This window comes from Ailuropoda melanoleuca, chromosome 13 (genome assembly GCF_002007445.2).
Source record: "Ailuropoda melanoleuca isolate Jingjing chromosome 13, ASM200744v2, whole genome shotgun sequence".
NCBI lineage: Eukaryota > Metazoa > Chordata > Mammalia > Carnivora > Ursidae > Ailuropoda > Ailuropoda melanoleuca.
The window spans coordinates 75,061,273-75,074,148 of NC_048230.1; the positions used below are offsets into that span (position 1 = coordinate 75,061,273).

The 12,876-nt window shown below is 46.5% G+C and overlaps 1 protein-coding gene across 1 annotated transcript in view; it reads left to right on the forward strand.

Annotated features, from left to right (window-relative positions):
- Positions 1 to 2,839, forward strand: part of SMOX (spermine oxidase) — a 36,131-nt gene extending 33,292 nt beyond the window's left edge. The window contains exons 7-8 of the mRNA XM_011217808.3: positions 1,030 to 1,049; positions 2,327 to 2,839. Of these exons, the coding sequence (XP_011216110.1) occupies positions 1,030 to 1,049; positions 2,327 to 2,516 (210 nt within the window). The 3' untranslated portion in view covers positions 2,517 to 2,839. The remainder of the gene's footprint in view (positions 1 to 1,029; positions 1,050 to 2,326) is intronic.
- Positions 2,840 to 12,876: the final 10,037 nt, after the last annotated feature.

Consider the following 12,876-nt stretch of genomic DNA (forward strand, 5'->3'; position numbering starts at 1 on the left):
GGGGGTGCGGGGGGCCGGGGGCAGGTATTTTGGATGCGGGTCCGGTTGGTGGGGAGAGGGCAGGCGGTGCTCACTGAGGGGTGCCAAGCGGAGACGGACGGAGTAGCTCCTGTGTCGAGGGAGTAAACAAGGACGTGTGCACTTAACATCTGGAAGAAAAGATGGGATCAAAATTGAGATTTAAACGCTTTATCGAGGTGCTGAAAGCTGCGCCATTTCATGCTCCGCTGTCCGATATGGTAGCCATTAGGCACATTTCATTGACGTTAATTAATTAAAATGAAATTAATATATTAAATATTTAGTTCCTTGCTTGCCCTGGCCACTTTTCAAGTTTGATAGTCACCTGTGCCTAGTGGCTGTGGTGTTGGATTGTGTAACTGGAGCATTTCTGTCACCAAGGAAAGTTCTGTGGGACAGCACTGATTCCATAGAAGTAAGTTTCCCCGATATATTTTATTTCTTTTCCTAATATGTGTCAGAAAATAAAATCGAGAATACTGACTCTCCCCCAAATTATATCACCTACATAATAAATAATAGAGAAAAAGAATAAATCCAAGAAAAACAATTGCATATATTTCTGGTCTTATAAAGTGGATTTCGAGTTTCCCCCAGCAAGCGTACACATACAATAAATGTTCAAACCCCAACAGAATTATATGTAAAACAATTCTTTGGGGTAAGTGGTGAAGAAGATTTCCAGCGGGTGTTGTGCATGGCCTGGTTGTGCTCGGCGGGAGAGGGGAAGAGGCCCTTGCCGCTGCCACAGCCACCCTCCTGAAAACCAAACCTTCTCTTGTCACCTGCCCCAGTTAGGACTGGCGCCTACAGCACAAAGCAAAACAACATGCAAATAACTGGGGCTTAAACCAGACAGAGTTTCCCTCTATCATACAAGGGGTAATCCAGAGGTAGGTAGCAGGACCCAATGTCACTGGCACCCGGCTCCATCTTCAAGGCCACTTTGTGGTTGTAGAGGGCTGCGAGGCTGCCAGTCAGGTCTGTGACAGGCAGAGGAGGCAAAAGGGGGGAACCCCTGGGGCTGAGTCAGTGCCTCTAAGCAACAGTGCACTTGAAGCTGATTGGCCTGTAGCCAATAGTCACATGCCTAGAGCAGCTGCGAAAGGGGGTGGGATGCATCTTTTTTTTTTTTTTTTAAATTCTGGATGGCAGTGAACCCAGTAAAAAATCAGGGCTTTGTGATGGAGGAGAAAGAGGAGAATGGGTGTGGGAGGAGGTAGCTTGCCTTCTGCCACCATACGCCTCCCCCCGCCCTCCCTCAGCAGGGCCGCTCCTTGTTGGGGGCTAAAGCTTCCCTACTCAAAGTGAGTGGTCTGTGCGCCGGCAGCACCAGCATCACAGGGATGTGCCTTAGAAATGCAGGCTCTCGGCACCCCCTAGACCTGCTGAATGAAAAACAACATTCTACCAGGGTCCCCAGTTGGTGCCTTTGCACGTTCAGTTTGAGATAACAGCGGGGATAAAGTCCCAGCTCAAGCTTGGAATGCAAGCGCTCGTTCCTTGCCTGGACTCCACCTAGACAGCTTGCTTTCTCGAAGTTGAGCCCAGGCCATACCAGAATTCTCACTGTCCCTTGCTCTGGTGCATTTTTGCCCCCATGTTTTCCTTCTTCCTGAAACGTCCTTTGCCTGTTCGTTTACCTAGCATCTCCTGAGAAGCAGCCCAAAGAGCCTGTCCTCTGGGAAGCTTTGTGCGATCCCCCCTTACAGTGGGCTTCTTTTCTGAGCTCTCGGCACCTTGCCCAAACACCCATCATGTCATACGTGACGCCGTTTAGTAATTGGGTTTCGTGTCTGGCTTCCCCACCAGCAAGGAAACTCCTCAAAGCAGCAGCCCGGTCACCTTTTATCTTCCAAGTGCTCAGAACAGTCCCTGGACCCTAATAGGGGCTCCATAAAGGTTTGTTAAATTACCGCCTAACTTTATTGAGTGCTTATGTTCTTCCAGGTTCTAAGTGCTTTAGATACATGATTTCACTTAATCCTTACATCCACCCTCAGAAGCAGGTGGCATACACCCATTTTGCAGATGACAAAATCAAGGCTTAGGGAGGTTAAACCACTTGCCCTGAGTTCACTAGTGAGAGGCACAATGAGCCTCTGAGACTGCAGAACCAGGACTCCTAACAGCGCCTGAGCAGAAAGAACTGAGGCCTGGATGTTGGGGGAAGAAGCAGGGGAAGGTGGCCAGGTGGGACGGGCAACTCCTCATCCCGTGGAAGCAGCACTACCTGCATCTCAGATGCCTGCTGTCCAACTTGGACTTGTAGTGTGGATGGGGGGTTCCTGGGGCAGACAGGTAGCCTCGCAGCCTTTCTTGCTCCCCCACCCTCACTTCCCCGTCCCCTGGCCCAGCCCATGCAGGTGCTGTTCTCGGGTGAGGCCACTCACCGCAAGTACTACTCCACCACCCATGGTGCTCTGCTCTCTGGCCAGCGCGAGGCCGCCCGTCTCATCGAGATGTACCGGGACCTCTTCCAGCAGGGGACCTGAGGGCCCTCGCCACTGCCCAGCGTGTTCCTTACAGAGCCACTAACTTGTGACTGCCAGCCCTGCCCCTCGCTGCTGTGTGCTCCTCGTTTTCTAATCCTCTGTAGAGTGGATTTGTGTCTCTGGTAGCGGTAGACACCCTGACTGACCTCAGATCTGGTCCTGTAGCTTTTCCTTTCCTCCATGCCGGGTGGGGACCAGGGTGGGGCCCGGTGATTGACCTCTGTGCTCCCACCTCCCCTCCCCTCCTGCCTTGTTATTGTAAGTGCCTTCAATACTTTGCATTTTGGGATAATAAAAGAGGCTCGCCCTTCCCATGCTCCTCAGCTGCTCTCTTCTTCCGTTGACCTCAGCCTCTATACGTGTATGTGTCTCTAGTTTTTGTTTTTGTTTTTTAGCCCGGTCCTTTTTGAGTGAGGGGATGGTGGGAGGGCTGTGACCCGGCTGTGCCCCCAGAAGGTAAGGTATGTGCCTTTACTAGAAGGAGTATCCCCTCCCCTCAGTCTGTTTGTGGTTGTTTGCCTTCCTGCTGGCAAGACCCCTGCTGCATCAGGGCTCCTCACTGCTCAGCTCGGCTCCTTTGGGCCGGGCTTGTGTCTGCCCCCTGGCCCTTTGCTGGGCCTTTCAGAGCCCTACTGGGTGGCATGGCCACATGGAGTGAAGGTGAGTTCCACGGGAGGGGACATCTGTTGCGGCTCCTGGCCAAGTTCAGATGCGTCAATAATTAGTGAGTGTCACCCAGCCGTGGGGCCCTAGGTCTGGACTTTGGGGTGGCTGCTGTTGCCTTCTGGGAAGGTGGGTAGTCTGGTCATTCTGGGGGGCTGTTCTTAAGTGTTGCCCACCTACTGTATTCCAAGGGCCTATCACTTACTGGGGGGGGAAGTTAGTCTTTTTTGCAGGAAGCTCTGTCTATTAATTTCACCTTGGGGGGCACTGGCCCATGTGCACCCTCCCTGTGTCTTGGATTTTCCCCGCTAACTAAGGTGGGGTGGATAGAAGTGGCCTGAAGCATAAGTATGGGGGAAGGAGGTCATACGTAGATGCTCAGGGTCACTGGCAGAGGAATTTTAAAGGACTCCATGAGGGCGACAGGGCCATAAATGTTTATTCTGTTATTATGTGTTGGGGAGCTTCAGGTATCAGCAAGCGGGGTGGGGGGCCAGCGGTTATTATTCACGGAGATCCAGCCACCTGCCAGGCAAAGCATCAGTCATCAATGCTGGGCTCGTGGGTCTCTTCATTTGATGTGGATGCCAACTCAGGCTGGGGGGGGGGATTTATCCCCACGGGGAGACAAGTCCCATGAGTTCATTAATGGCCCCCAAGGTCACTGAGGTCTGACTCCACATCACAGGCTCTATTTATTGCACTGAAAAGAAGAGGCTGGTGCTGAAAAAAAAGTCTGAGGCCATTGCTGGAGAGAGTTGAAATGGGTATGCCACCCTGGGCAACTGTGTGGGCATTCTACTAAAGCTGGCACGTGCCCGCCAGCATTTCATTTCCACTCCTGGCTGTACACGCAAGGGAAAAGAATGCACATACCCACCGAACACATGGACCAGAATGTTCATAGCAACATAGTTCACGATGGCTGAAAACTGGACACAGCCCAGGTGTCCGTCAGTAATAGAACAAACCATAGTCCATCCATACAATGGAATACTAGGTACCAACAGAAAAAACCCAGCCGATATGTGCAACATCAGTTCATCTCAAAAACATTAGATTGAGTGAAAGAAGCCAGACACAAGGCTATATATTGTATGATTTTTTTAAAAATATGAGGTTCAAGAACTTACAAAGCTAATTATAGTGTTAGACATGAGGGGATGGGTAGTGCTTGGGAAGAAGTATGGGGTTGCTTTCTGAGTTACAGAAATGTTCTCTTTCTTGACCGGGATGGTGGTTGAATGGTCATATACATTTGTGAAAATGCATTGGGTTATACACGGAAGATTTATGCACTTTTCTTGTGTGTATGATCTAACTCAATTTAAGAAGTTAAAAAAAGTCTGAGGACACCCTTCCCCCCATCCTTCCATCCCAAAATACACAGTTGTGTTGACCCAGTGAATTTCCTCCTTGCAGCAGAGATGACACATCCTGAGAGCAGATAAAGGGAGGAAGGACCTACTCATGTCCCCCTGTCTGCCTGGTGATAAGGACTGGACTTGTGTTTACTAGTATGTCACTGTTTATCAGACCCTTTGCCTATGTCCCCTCGTCTGGGCATTGGCAGCCGTGTGAGGAAGGCGGGGATTGGCTCACGGCAGAGGAGACCCAGGTTCCCAGAACAGTGTGGGACTGTTCAGGGCCACGCAATTGGAGCCCCTGCCATGTGAGAGGGAGGGAGCAGCCCTGGGAGGAAGGTGGGGACAGGTGCGGGAGGGGTGGCCCTGGAGAGTCAGCCCCAGGCTTCCAGGGCACCACCTCCATATCAAATGATCCTGTAACGTGGGGAGCATTTATGGTTTGCCGCCCCACAAACGGATGTGAAGCAGATACAAAGCAAGGGCCATTCAGAAGCAAGACAGACTAGACGTACCAGGAACAGAGGATGCGTTCTTGCTGTGACTAGGTCTCTGAGGCAGCCTTGGCATTGAGGGACGCTCAGAGGACTCTATGGGGGGAAGGAGCACACGTGGGCTGCACCGGCCACCACCCATGTCAACGCCTGCTGTACAATTCCTATCCCTCACAGAAAGTCACTTGAGAGGAAATTTCTTCTCTGGCACAGGATTCTAGCAGGATGGTTGCGTGGTGTCTGTGCTGTGGGCATCGGTGAACCCACGAGCAAGGTATTCAGTTGTGGTCTTGTGGAAGCCTCAGAACTGTTCCTTCAAGGGGCCCTGGGGTACTTGGCGGGTACCGTGTCTTCCCGCCTTTGCTGGTAGAGGGCAGGGTAGCAGTTAGCTCCTGCTTTGCGGGAGCCGCGTGGAATGTCTGCTCTGCCCACAGACAAACGCAGGAGGCATTTCTGGCTGGAGTCACCCTGCATTTACTTGGGCCTGTTGAGATGAGCCCCAGGGTAACCCGGAGGTGCAGAGCGAGGTGGGCTGCTGGTTCAGTTCTAGAAGACTGGCTGCTTAATGAATGGTCTGCCGAACGCAAGGGTACAGTTACAGGAGGGCCGTGCTTTCCCGTAATGACTGGCTGTGCTTGTTCGTTGGGGCAACTCCTGATTTGTGTAGGGCAATCAAGTCTCAACGGATGGGAGGAACTGTGGCCCTACTAAGGTGGCAGCCAGGACATCAAAGCTCAGGGCAGGCATTTAACAGAAGAAGGGAAGGGGCTGGTCACAAGCCTGGCTTTGTACTGTTTAAGTGGAGATGTGGATACGAAAGCTGGTCGGGCCTCTCCTGATTGCGGAAGTGGTTGTTGAACACTCGTTTTGCAGTCACCGATTTTCAAAACCTGGCTCTCTGTTAGGGGATGCAAAATGTCAGGCATATTTTACTTCAGCAAGCTCAGTATTTGAGCAATTTTGAGACAGTCCCCCTCCCCTGGTTTCCCCTGTCAGCTCTCCCCCTTCCTCCTCTGAAGCCTGTCTCCTCACCGCCAACAGACAACAGTGTCTCCTGCTTCATAGTCTCATAGAAGCTACTGGAGGCGACTTCCTTGCCAAATCTACAAATAGCTAGTCTTCACACCCATCCTGATAGGAGCCGCCCCCATCCCCCGACACAAAGGAAGTATGTGACTCTCCACTTGTGCACCTCCTGCCCCAAACTCAGGGACCTTCTCTCTACTCCATCCTTCCGGTCCACGTTTCAAGATGCCCTTGTCTTTCCCGTCACCCCGTCCTCTTTCTACCACCTTCCCTTGCCTTCCTTTCAGCCAAGCTTCACGCTAGCATTTTTCTGCACTTGCTCTCTCTGCATTCTCACCGTCCTTACCCTAGCGGTTGTTGCTGGGAACCCTTAGGTTGCAGAGAGAGACCCAGCAAAGGCTGGGCTGGCTCGCCTTCTCACCAAGGCTGGGAGAGGTGGGGAGGATCGGGGCTGGCTCCAGGGTGTCCGGAAGCAAGGGCAAACTCCTGGTCTGAAGCAGTCCTCTGGCGCCATCTGCTGGTCCTTTGGGACTACAGCCGTCTTGCTGCTGCGAGAACATGTGCTGGATTCTCTGGGCATTTCTGAATTCAGCACCACCCCCCAACAAATCACAGGAAGTATCTTTAATTTACATTGAATAAGTAAATAAAATAACATTGGAACTTATTCTAGAGTATCATTTATTTTTCATTCTTAACAGTAAAAAGAGACCTTGTTGGCCCCAAAATAAAATTTTCTCTTTCTTCCCTCTTTCCTTTCCCCCTCCCCCTTTCATTCCTTCCTCCCTTTCTCCCTCTCCCTCCCTCTTTCCCTTTCTCCCTTCCCTTCCCTTTCTCTATCAGACTTTAGTGCTTTCCTCTTGTATGCCAGCCTCAAAAAAGTTTGAATTATGCTTTAATAAATGCATTCACTAAATAAATAGATAAAAAATTGAACTTGTTTCTCAAACAAAAGTTGGACTGTATGATTTAAATTCTTTTACATTTGTTGAGTTTGTTTTATGGTCCAGGATATGGTCTATCTTCGTACGTGATCTATGGGGCTTGCGAAGGGTGCGTATTCTGCTGTTGTCGGGTGGAGTGTTCTAGAGATGTTGTTTAGATCCTGTTGGTGTATGCTATTGTTGGTTTCTTTTATATCCTTGCTGATTTTCTGTCTAGTTCTAGCAATTGTTGAGAGAATAGTGTTGAAGTATCTAACTATGATTATGTATTTATTTATCCTTTCAGTTCCACCAGGGTTTGTGTGTGTGTGGTGTCAGTAGACTATTTTAGAATAGTTGTAGACTTACGAAAAGGTAAATAGAGTTCCCTGCTCCAACATTTTCCCTATTACTAACATCTTACATTAATATTGCAAGTTTGTTACAACTAATGGACCAACGATAGTGCATTATTGTTCACAAAAGTCTGTAGTTGACTCAGATTTCTTTAGTTTTTACCTAATGTCCTTTTTCCGTTCCAGAATTCCACCCAGGATACTAGGTTACATTTAGTTGTCATGTTTCCTTAGGTTCCTCTTGGTTGTGACCTTTTCTCAGACTCTGCTTGTCTTTGACAATGTTACTGCTCTCGAGGAGTGACGTCAGGTATATTGTGGGATACCCCTCGATGGGAATCTGTCTCGTGTTTTTCTCATGACTAGACTGGGGTTATAGGTTTGGGGGAGGAAAACCACAGAAGTCAAGTGCCACTCCATCTCATCATATCAAGGGTACCCACAACCAACAGGATTTATGGCTGTTGATATTGACCTTGCTCACTCGACAGAGGTGGTGTTGGTCAGGTTTCTGTGCTGTGAAGTTATTGTTTCCCCCCTTTCCATGCTCCCCTCTATGGATATTTTAATAAGTAACTATCTGTATCTATATTAAATGTGAATTCTTAGGGACGTCTTCATCACTGCATGGCTCCTTCTGGCCTCCTCCCATCCCCTTCGTTCCTGAAGGGTGTTGTCACTGGATGTAGAATTCTGATGGGCAGGTTTTTTCTTTCAACACTGAAATGCTACGCTTTTCCTCTGGCTTCTGTGATTCTGATGAGTAATCTGCTGTCTTTAGAACTGTGTTTCCCTAGAAGAAGGTGTCATTTCTCTCTTGCTTCTCTCAAGATTTTCTCTCAAATTGCCTAAGCTTTCAGACTCAGCATCCAGACAGTCCCCTTTAATGAAGCTTTCTGGTGATGTTACTGTCTTATCTGTAACTCCCTGCCCCTTCTGGTCAATTTCTGTCTTCTGAATTCCCAAAGCACTGCTGTTTGCTTCTTTACTGCACTTTTTCACTGTGCTTGCTTGCTTGCTAATAATGTGACCATGTGTCTTACGTGGTGCACAGAGATTACAGCTTTGTATCCCCATAGCATCCAAGTATTTAATAAGGGTGCAAAAAAAAAGTTTATTGAGTGGATGAAGGTGATAATAGAATTGGTGTAAAATCCTCAGGTTTTTAAAAATTTATTTTTAGTGACATAAATAGTTGTGAAGATATTCTCCTAAAAATAAAGGAACTTTACAGATAAAGCTAGTTTCCTGTGATCATTTCTTTAATTCTTATCCCCCCCCCCCTTAAGGATTTGGTGTTTGTCCTACCAAAATGTAAGCATCTATTTCTGCATCCATAATATGTGAATGTAAATTATATTGTGTTTTGTATGTATGTGTATTTTTAGACAAATGGAATTGCCCTGTACATATGCTCTTTCAGTTGCCTTTTATTCACACAACAAAAGGAGAACCCTCTGTTTAAATTATTATCTCATGTATTCCTTTTAGCTGATAGATAGTGTTTCATTGTGTGCCCATACTTCCATTTAAGTATCCACTTTGCCAAGGATGCACATTTTGTTGTTTCTAGTTGTTCCTTATTATAAACAATGCTTCCGTAACCATAGACAATGCCCCTGTGTCGCACATGTGTAAAGGTCCCCGGATCACGGGGCATAGTGTTTTCAGTTTTGGAAGACACTGACAAATTATCCTGAAAAGAGGTCTACCAAATTTATACTCCCACAAATGGGGTATGAGAACATTTGTATTTATGCAATTTTGCCATCACTCAGTGTAATGAAAAATGCATGGGTTTTTGTTGTTGTTGTTGTTTTGGGGTTGTTTGTTTTTTTGTCACCAGGTAGGTAAAACCAGGTGTCTCGTTTTTGTTTTAATTGCATTTCCCAACTAGTGATATTTTTTCTTCTGATTATTAGACATTTGTGTTTTTTTCCCCCTGTGGGTTCTCTGTCCTGTCCCTTAGCCCACATTTCTGGTATTGTCTTTTTCTTGGTGATTTGTAGGAGCTTAAAAATATATATATATTAAGGAGAATAGTCTTTTTGTCCGTGATATGAATTGCAAATATTTTCTTCCAGTTAGCTGCGTTGTTTATGGGGTCTTTTCACATATAGAAGCTTTACATTCAGAGATGAACAAACTTATCGATCTTGCCTTGTTTTGTTTTGTTTTGTTTTTAGAGAGACAGAGAGAGTGTGAGTGGGAGGGGGAAGGGCAGAGGGAGAGGAGAGAGAGAATCTCATTCAGGCTCCACGCTCAGCACAGAACCCGATGCGGGGCTCGATCCCATGACCACAGGATCATGACCTGAGCTGAAACCAAGAGTCTTAACCAACTGAGCCACTCAGGAGCCCCATCGATTTTGTGCTTTTTATAACCTATTTAAGAATATGCATTTTTATCCCAAGTCATAAAGCTAGTATTCTGTGTTTTTTAAATAATTCAGTGGACTTGTGGTATGAGGCGGGGATCTGGGTTTACGCTTATTTCCCATTGTTGGCTGGTTACCCCAATATTACCTGTTGCGTGATCCACTCTTTCGCCACTGATTTGAAATGTCGTCAAATGATTATTGCTGGGGAGCAGAAGGGCTATTTGTTGTTGAATATTTGTTTATACTTGGCTAAACTCTTTTATTAGTTTCAATTATTTATCAGTTACTTTTCTTGGTTTTTCTGGGTAGAAGATCATATTACTTGCAAAGTTAGGTAGTCCTGTTTCTTCACCATCGATGTACCTGTTGTTTTCTTTTTCTCTCATCGCGTTAGTATAGGTACTGGTACAATGTTGAGTAAAGGAGTGATAGGGGGATCATAGCCTTGCTTCTGACTTTAATGGGAATGCTTCTGAAGTTTCTAATAAGTATACTATTTGCTTTTGGTTTCTGGTGGGTACCTTTGATCTGGTTAAAGAAATTCCCTTCTATATCTAGTTCGAAACTGTTTTATTATGAATGAATATTGAATTTTATCAAATGCCTTTTCTGTATCTATTGGAGATTATCATAGGGTTTTTCTCCTTTTATCTGTTAATGTGTTAATGACATTAATAGTTCTAATATTTTCCTTGTGTCTTGGGGACCGTCTTTACCTTGTTGTATTCGTCAGCTTAAGCTAAATTCTGCTCTGGTAACAAACAATCCCTAAATCTTAGTGAATTACAACAGAAGTTTATTTATTGCTCATGTCATGTGAGCACTAAGGATTGATTTCATGTCTTCTTAATTCTAGGACCCACGTTGATGGAGCATCTCATGGTAGATGGAAAAGAGAGATACGGGAACATCTTAACATTTCTACTCGGGAGTGGCATACGTTACTTCTATCCACATTTCATTGGTCAAACACCATCAGTGGCTAAGCTTGATGTCAGTGAATAGGCAAATAATCCTGCAGAAAAGTGCCCAGCAAGTTGGGGCAGCTAATGGTTTCATAATTATAATAGAACCTATCACACTCGTCATGATATAGTATTATTTTAATATGTTGCTGGATTTCATGTGCAAATATTTATTTAGGTTTTTGTATCTATGTTCACAAGTGACCTAAGATTTTTTTGTCTTGGGCTTTCCAGGGCTTTTTTTCCTTCCCCTCTTGGGCTTTTAAAATAGTTTGGGTAGCCTTGCATCTTTTTATTATATACACTGGAAAAGTATGTATAGAATGTTAATTATCCGTTTCCTGGAGTTTTAAAGAACTTACTTGCAAAACTGGTTGGACTTGGTTTTTCTGGAAGTAGAACTTTGACTGATGTTTTAATTTCTTTTATGGTTAACTTTCCGTGAACATTTTCTACTTTTTTTGGGGCGGGGGGGGAGGGAGAAGCGATTTTGGCGATTTTTATTTGCTTAGAAAATTGGCCTTTTCATGATGGTTTAAACATTTACTGCTTAAAAATTGTTCACAGTGTTTTCTGTGACTTTAGTCAACCCTCCCCCTTTTGTTTCAGATTTGTTCTTTTTCATTGTGTTTACATTGTCTGGGCTTTTTCAAAGGGTACTGTTTTAAAAGAAGCGTTCATTCATGCTTGGAAATATCTGTCTTTTGCCTTTATGCCTGAATGATGCCCTATCTAGCTTAGAAACCACGGTCTCTATCACTCTCTCTATTCTTCAAAGCACATGTACAACAGGGTATCATTTGCTTCTCACAAAAAATGTGAGCTGGGCCCCAGTGACAGACCAGGAGACCTAGGATGGTGGGGTCCTTGTTCTAGGCCAGAGAAGTGGGTGTTCCAGTCTCTACTAGTATTTGTTCTAGGTCAGGGCAAGAACTAGGTTGGTGTTGCCGCTTGGTAAATGACAAAAGTGACCTTGGTTCTTCCGTTCTCCCCGTGACCCCAGGCTTTGCCATGTGACCTTGCATCTCCTGCCACAGAAGAGGTTACTATGGGTTGAATTGGGTCCCCCACAAATTCATATGTTAATGTCCTAACCCAGCTACTTGTGATGGATTGGAAGATTAGTCAGCAAATACTCAGTCTTTCCGTCTGGGAGCATTTTAGCTTCCTGCCCCAGTCATGTTAGGCTTGGCCCTCTGACTTGTTTCGCCCAATGGAATGTGAACAGACATGATGTTTTAAATATGCTTGTACAGTTGGGTTTCATTTCTCATGTCTTGCCATTTGTTATGAGAAGAGCACGGCCCTGATAGCTGATGTTTCCAGGAGGATATGGAGGAAAGGGGAATAGATTCGAACCCATGGAAGCCTGGAACCAAACCTAGGACCTGCAGACAGACACATAAGCAAGAAAAACAAACGCTTGCTCTTGTAACCTGTGAATTTCGGGCTGGCTTGTTTTGCAACATTATCGTGGCAATAGCTGACTGATACGTCTCTCTCTGGGGAGTCGCTCAGCCCAAGAGGGATACTTCTAGGCACTGGTGATGGAACGAGCAATGGGCCCATAGATGGGGAAGCCACCCAGGGTAAAAGGGTGGCTCAGTCCTGCCAAGGGACCTGGCAGGGGTGGGCCAAGGATTCAGTTCCCTGGAGGATGCATTACATGGCTTGACTCTGGTTCGATTCAGTTCCCTGGAGGGTGCATTACATGGCTTGACTCTGGTTCGAGGAACTGGAGGAGCTAGAAGCCAGTGGGCATTCTTTTAGTTCTGTTTTACCAGACTGAGGAAAGATCTACCCCCAACTTCCCAGTTCTCAGCTAATGAGGAAGAACTTTGTTCTAAAAATTCAGAGCTGCTGGCTACTCTTCTTCCGTCAAATGGGACATCTGAGAAACTATACCGTCCTCTTCTGCGCTCAGGTCCCTTCTGATCCCAGACCCATAAGCCTGCACAGTCCAGTGAGCACAAAGTCTTTGCTGAAGGTAGAAAGTTCCTGCAGAGAATCAGGAGGATGGGGCATAATGACTGTGTCCTCAGCTGCTCAGAAAGCCGTCCTTGGGCAGGGGAGCAGTGACAGCAGGGCAGATAATTGGGTGGGCTCTTCTCGGGGTACTGGGTGGGGAGTGGGGAGAGATGCAGTGAAGAGGGTAGAGCTTTTTCTTACCAACTCCCAGCTGGGGGTGC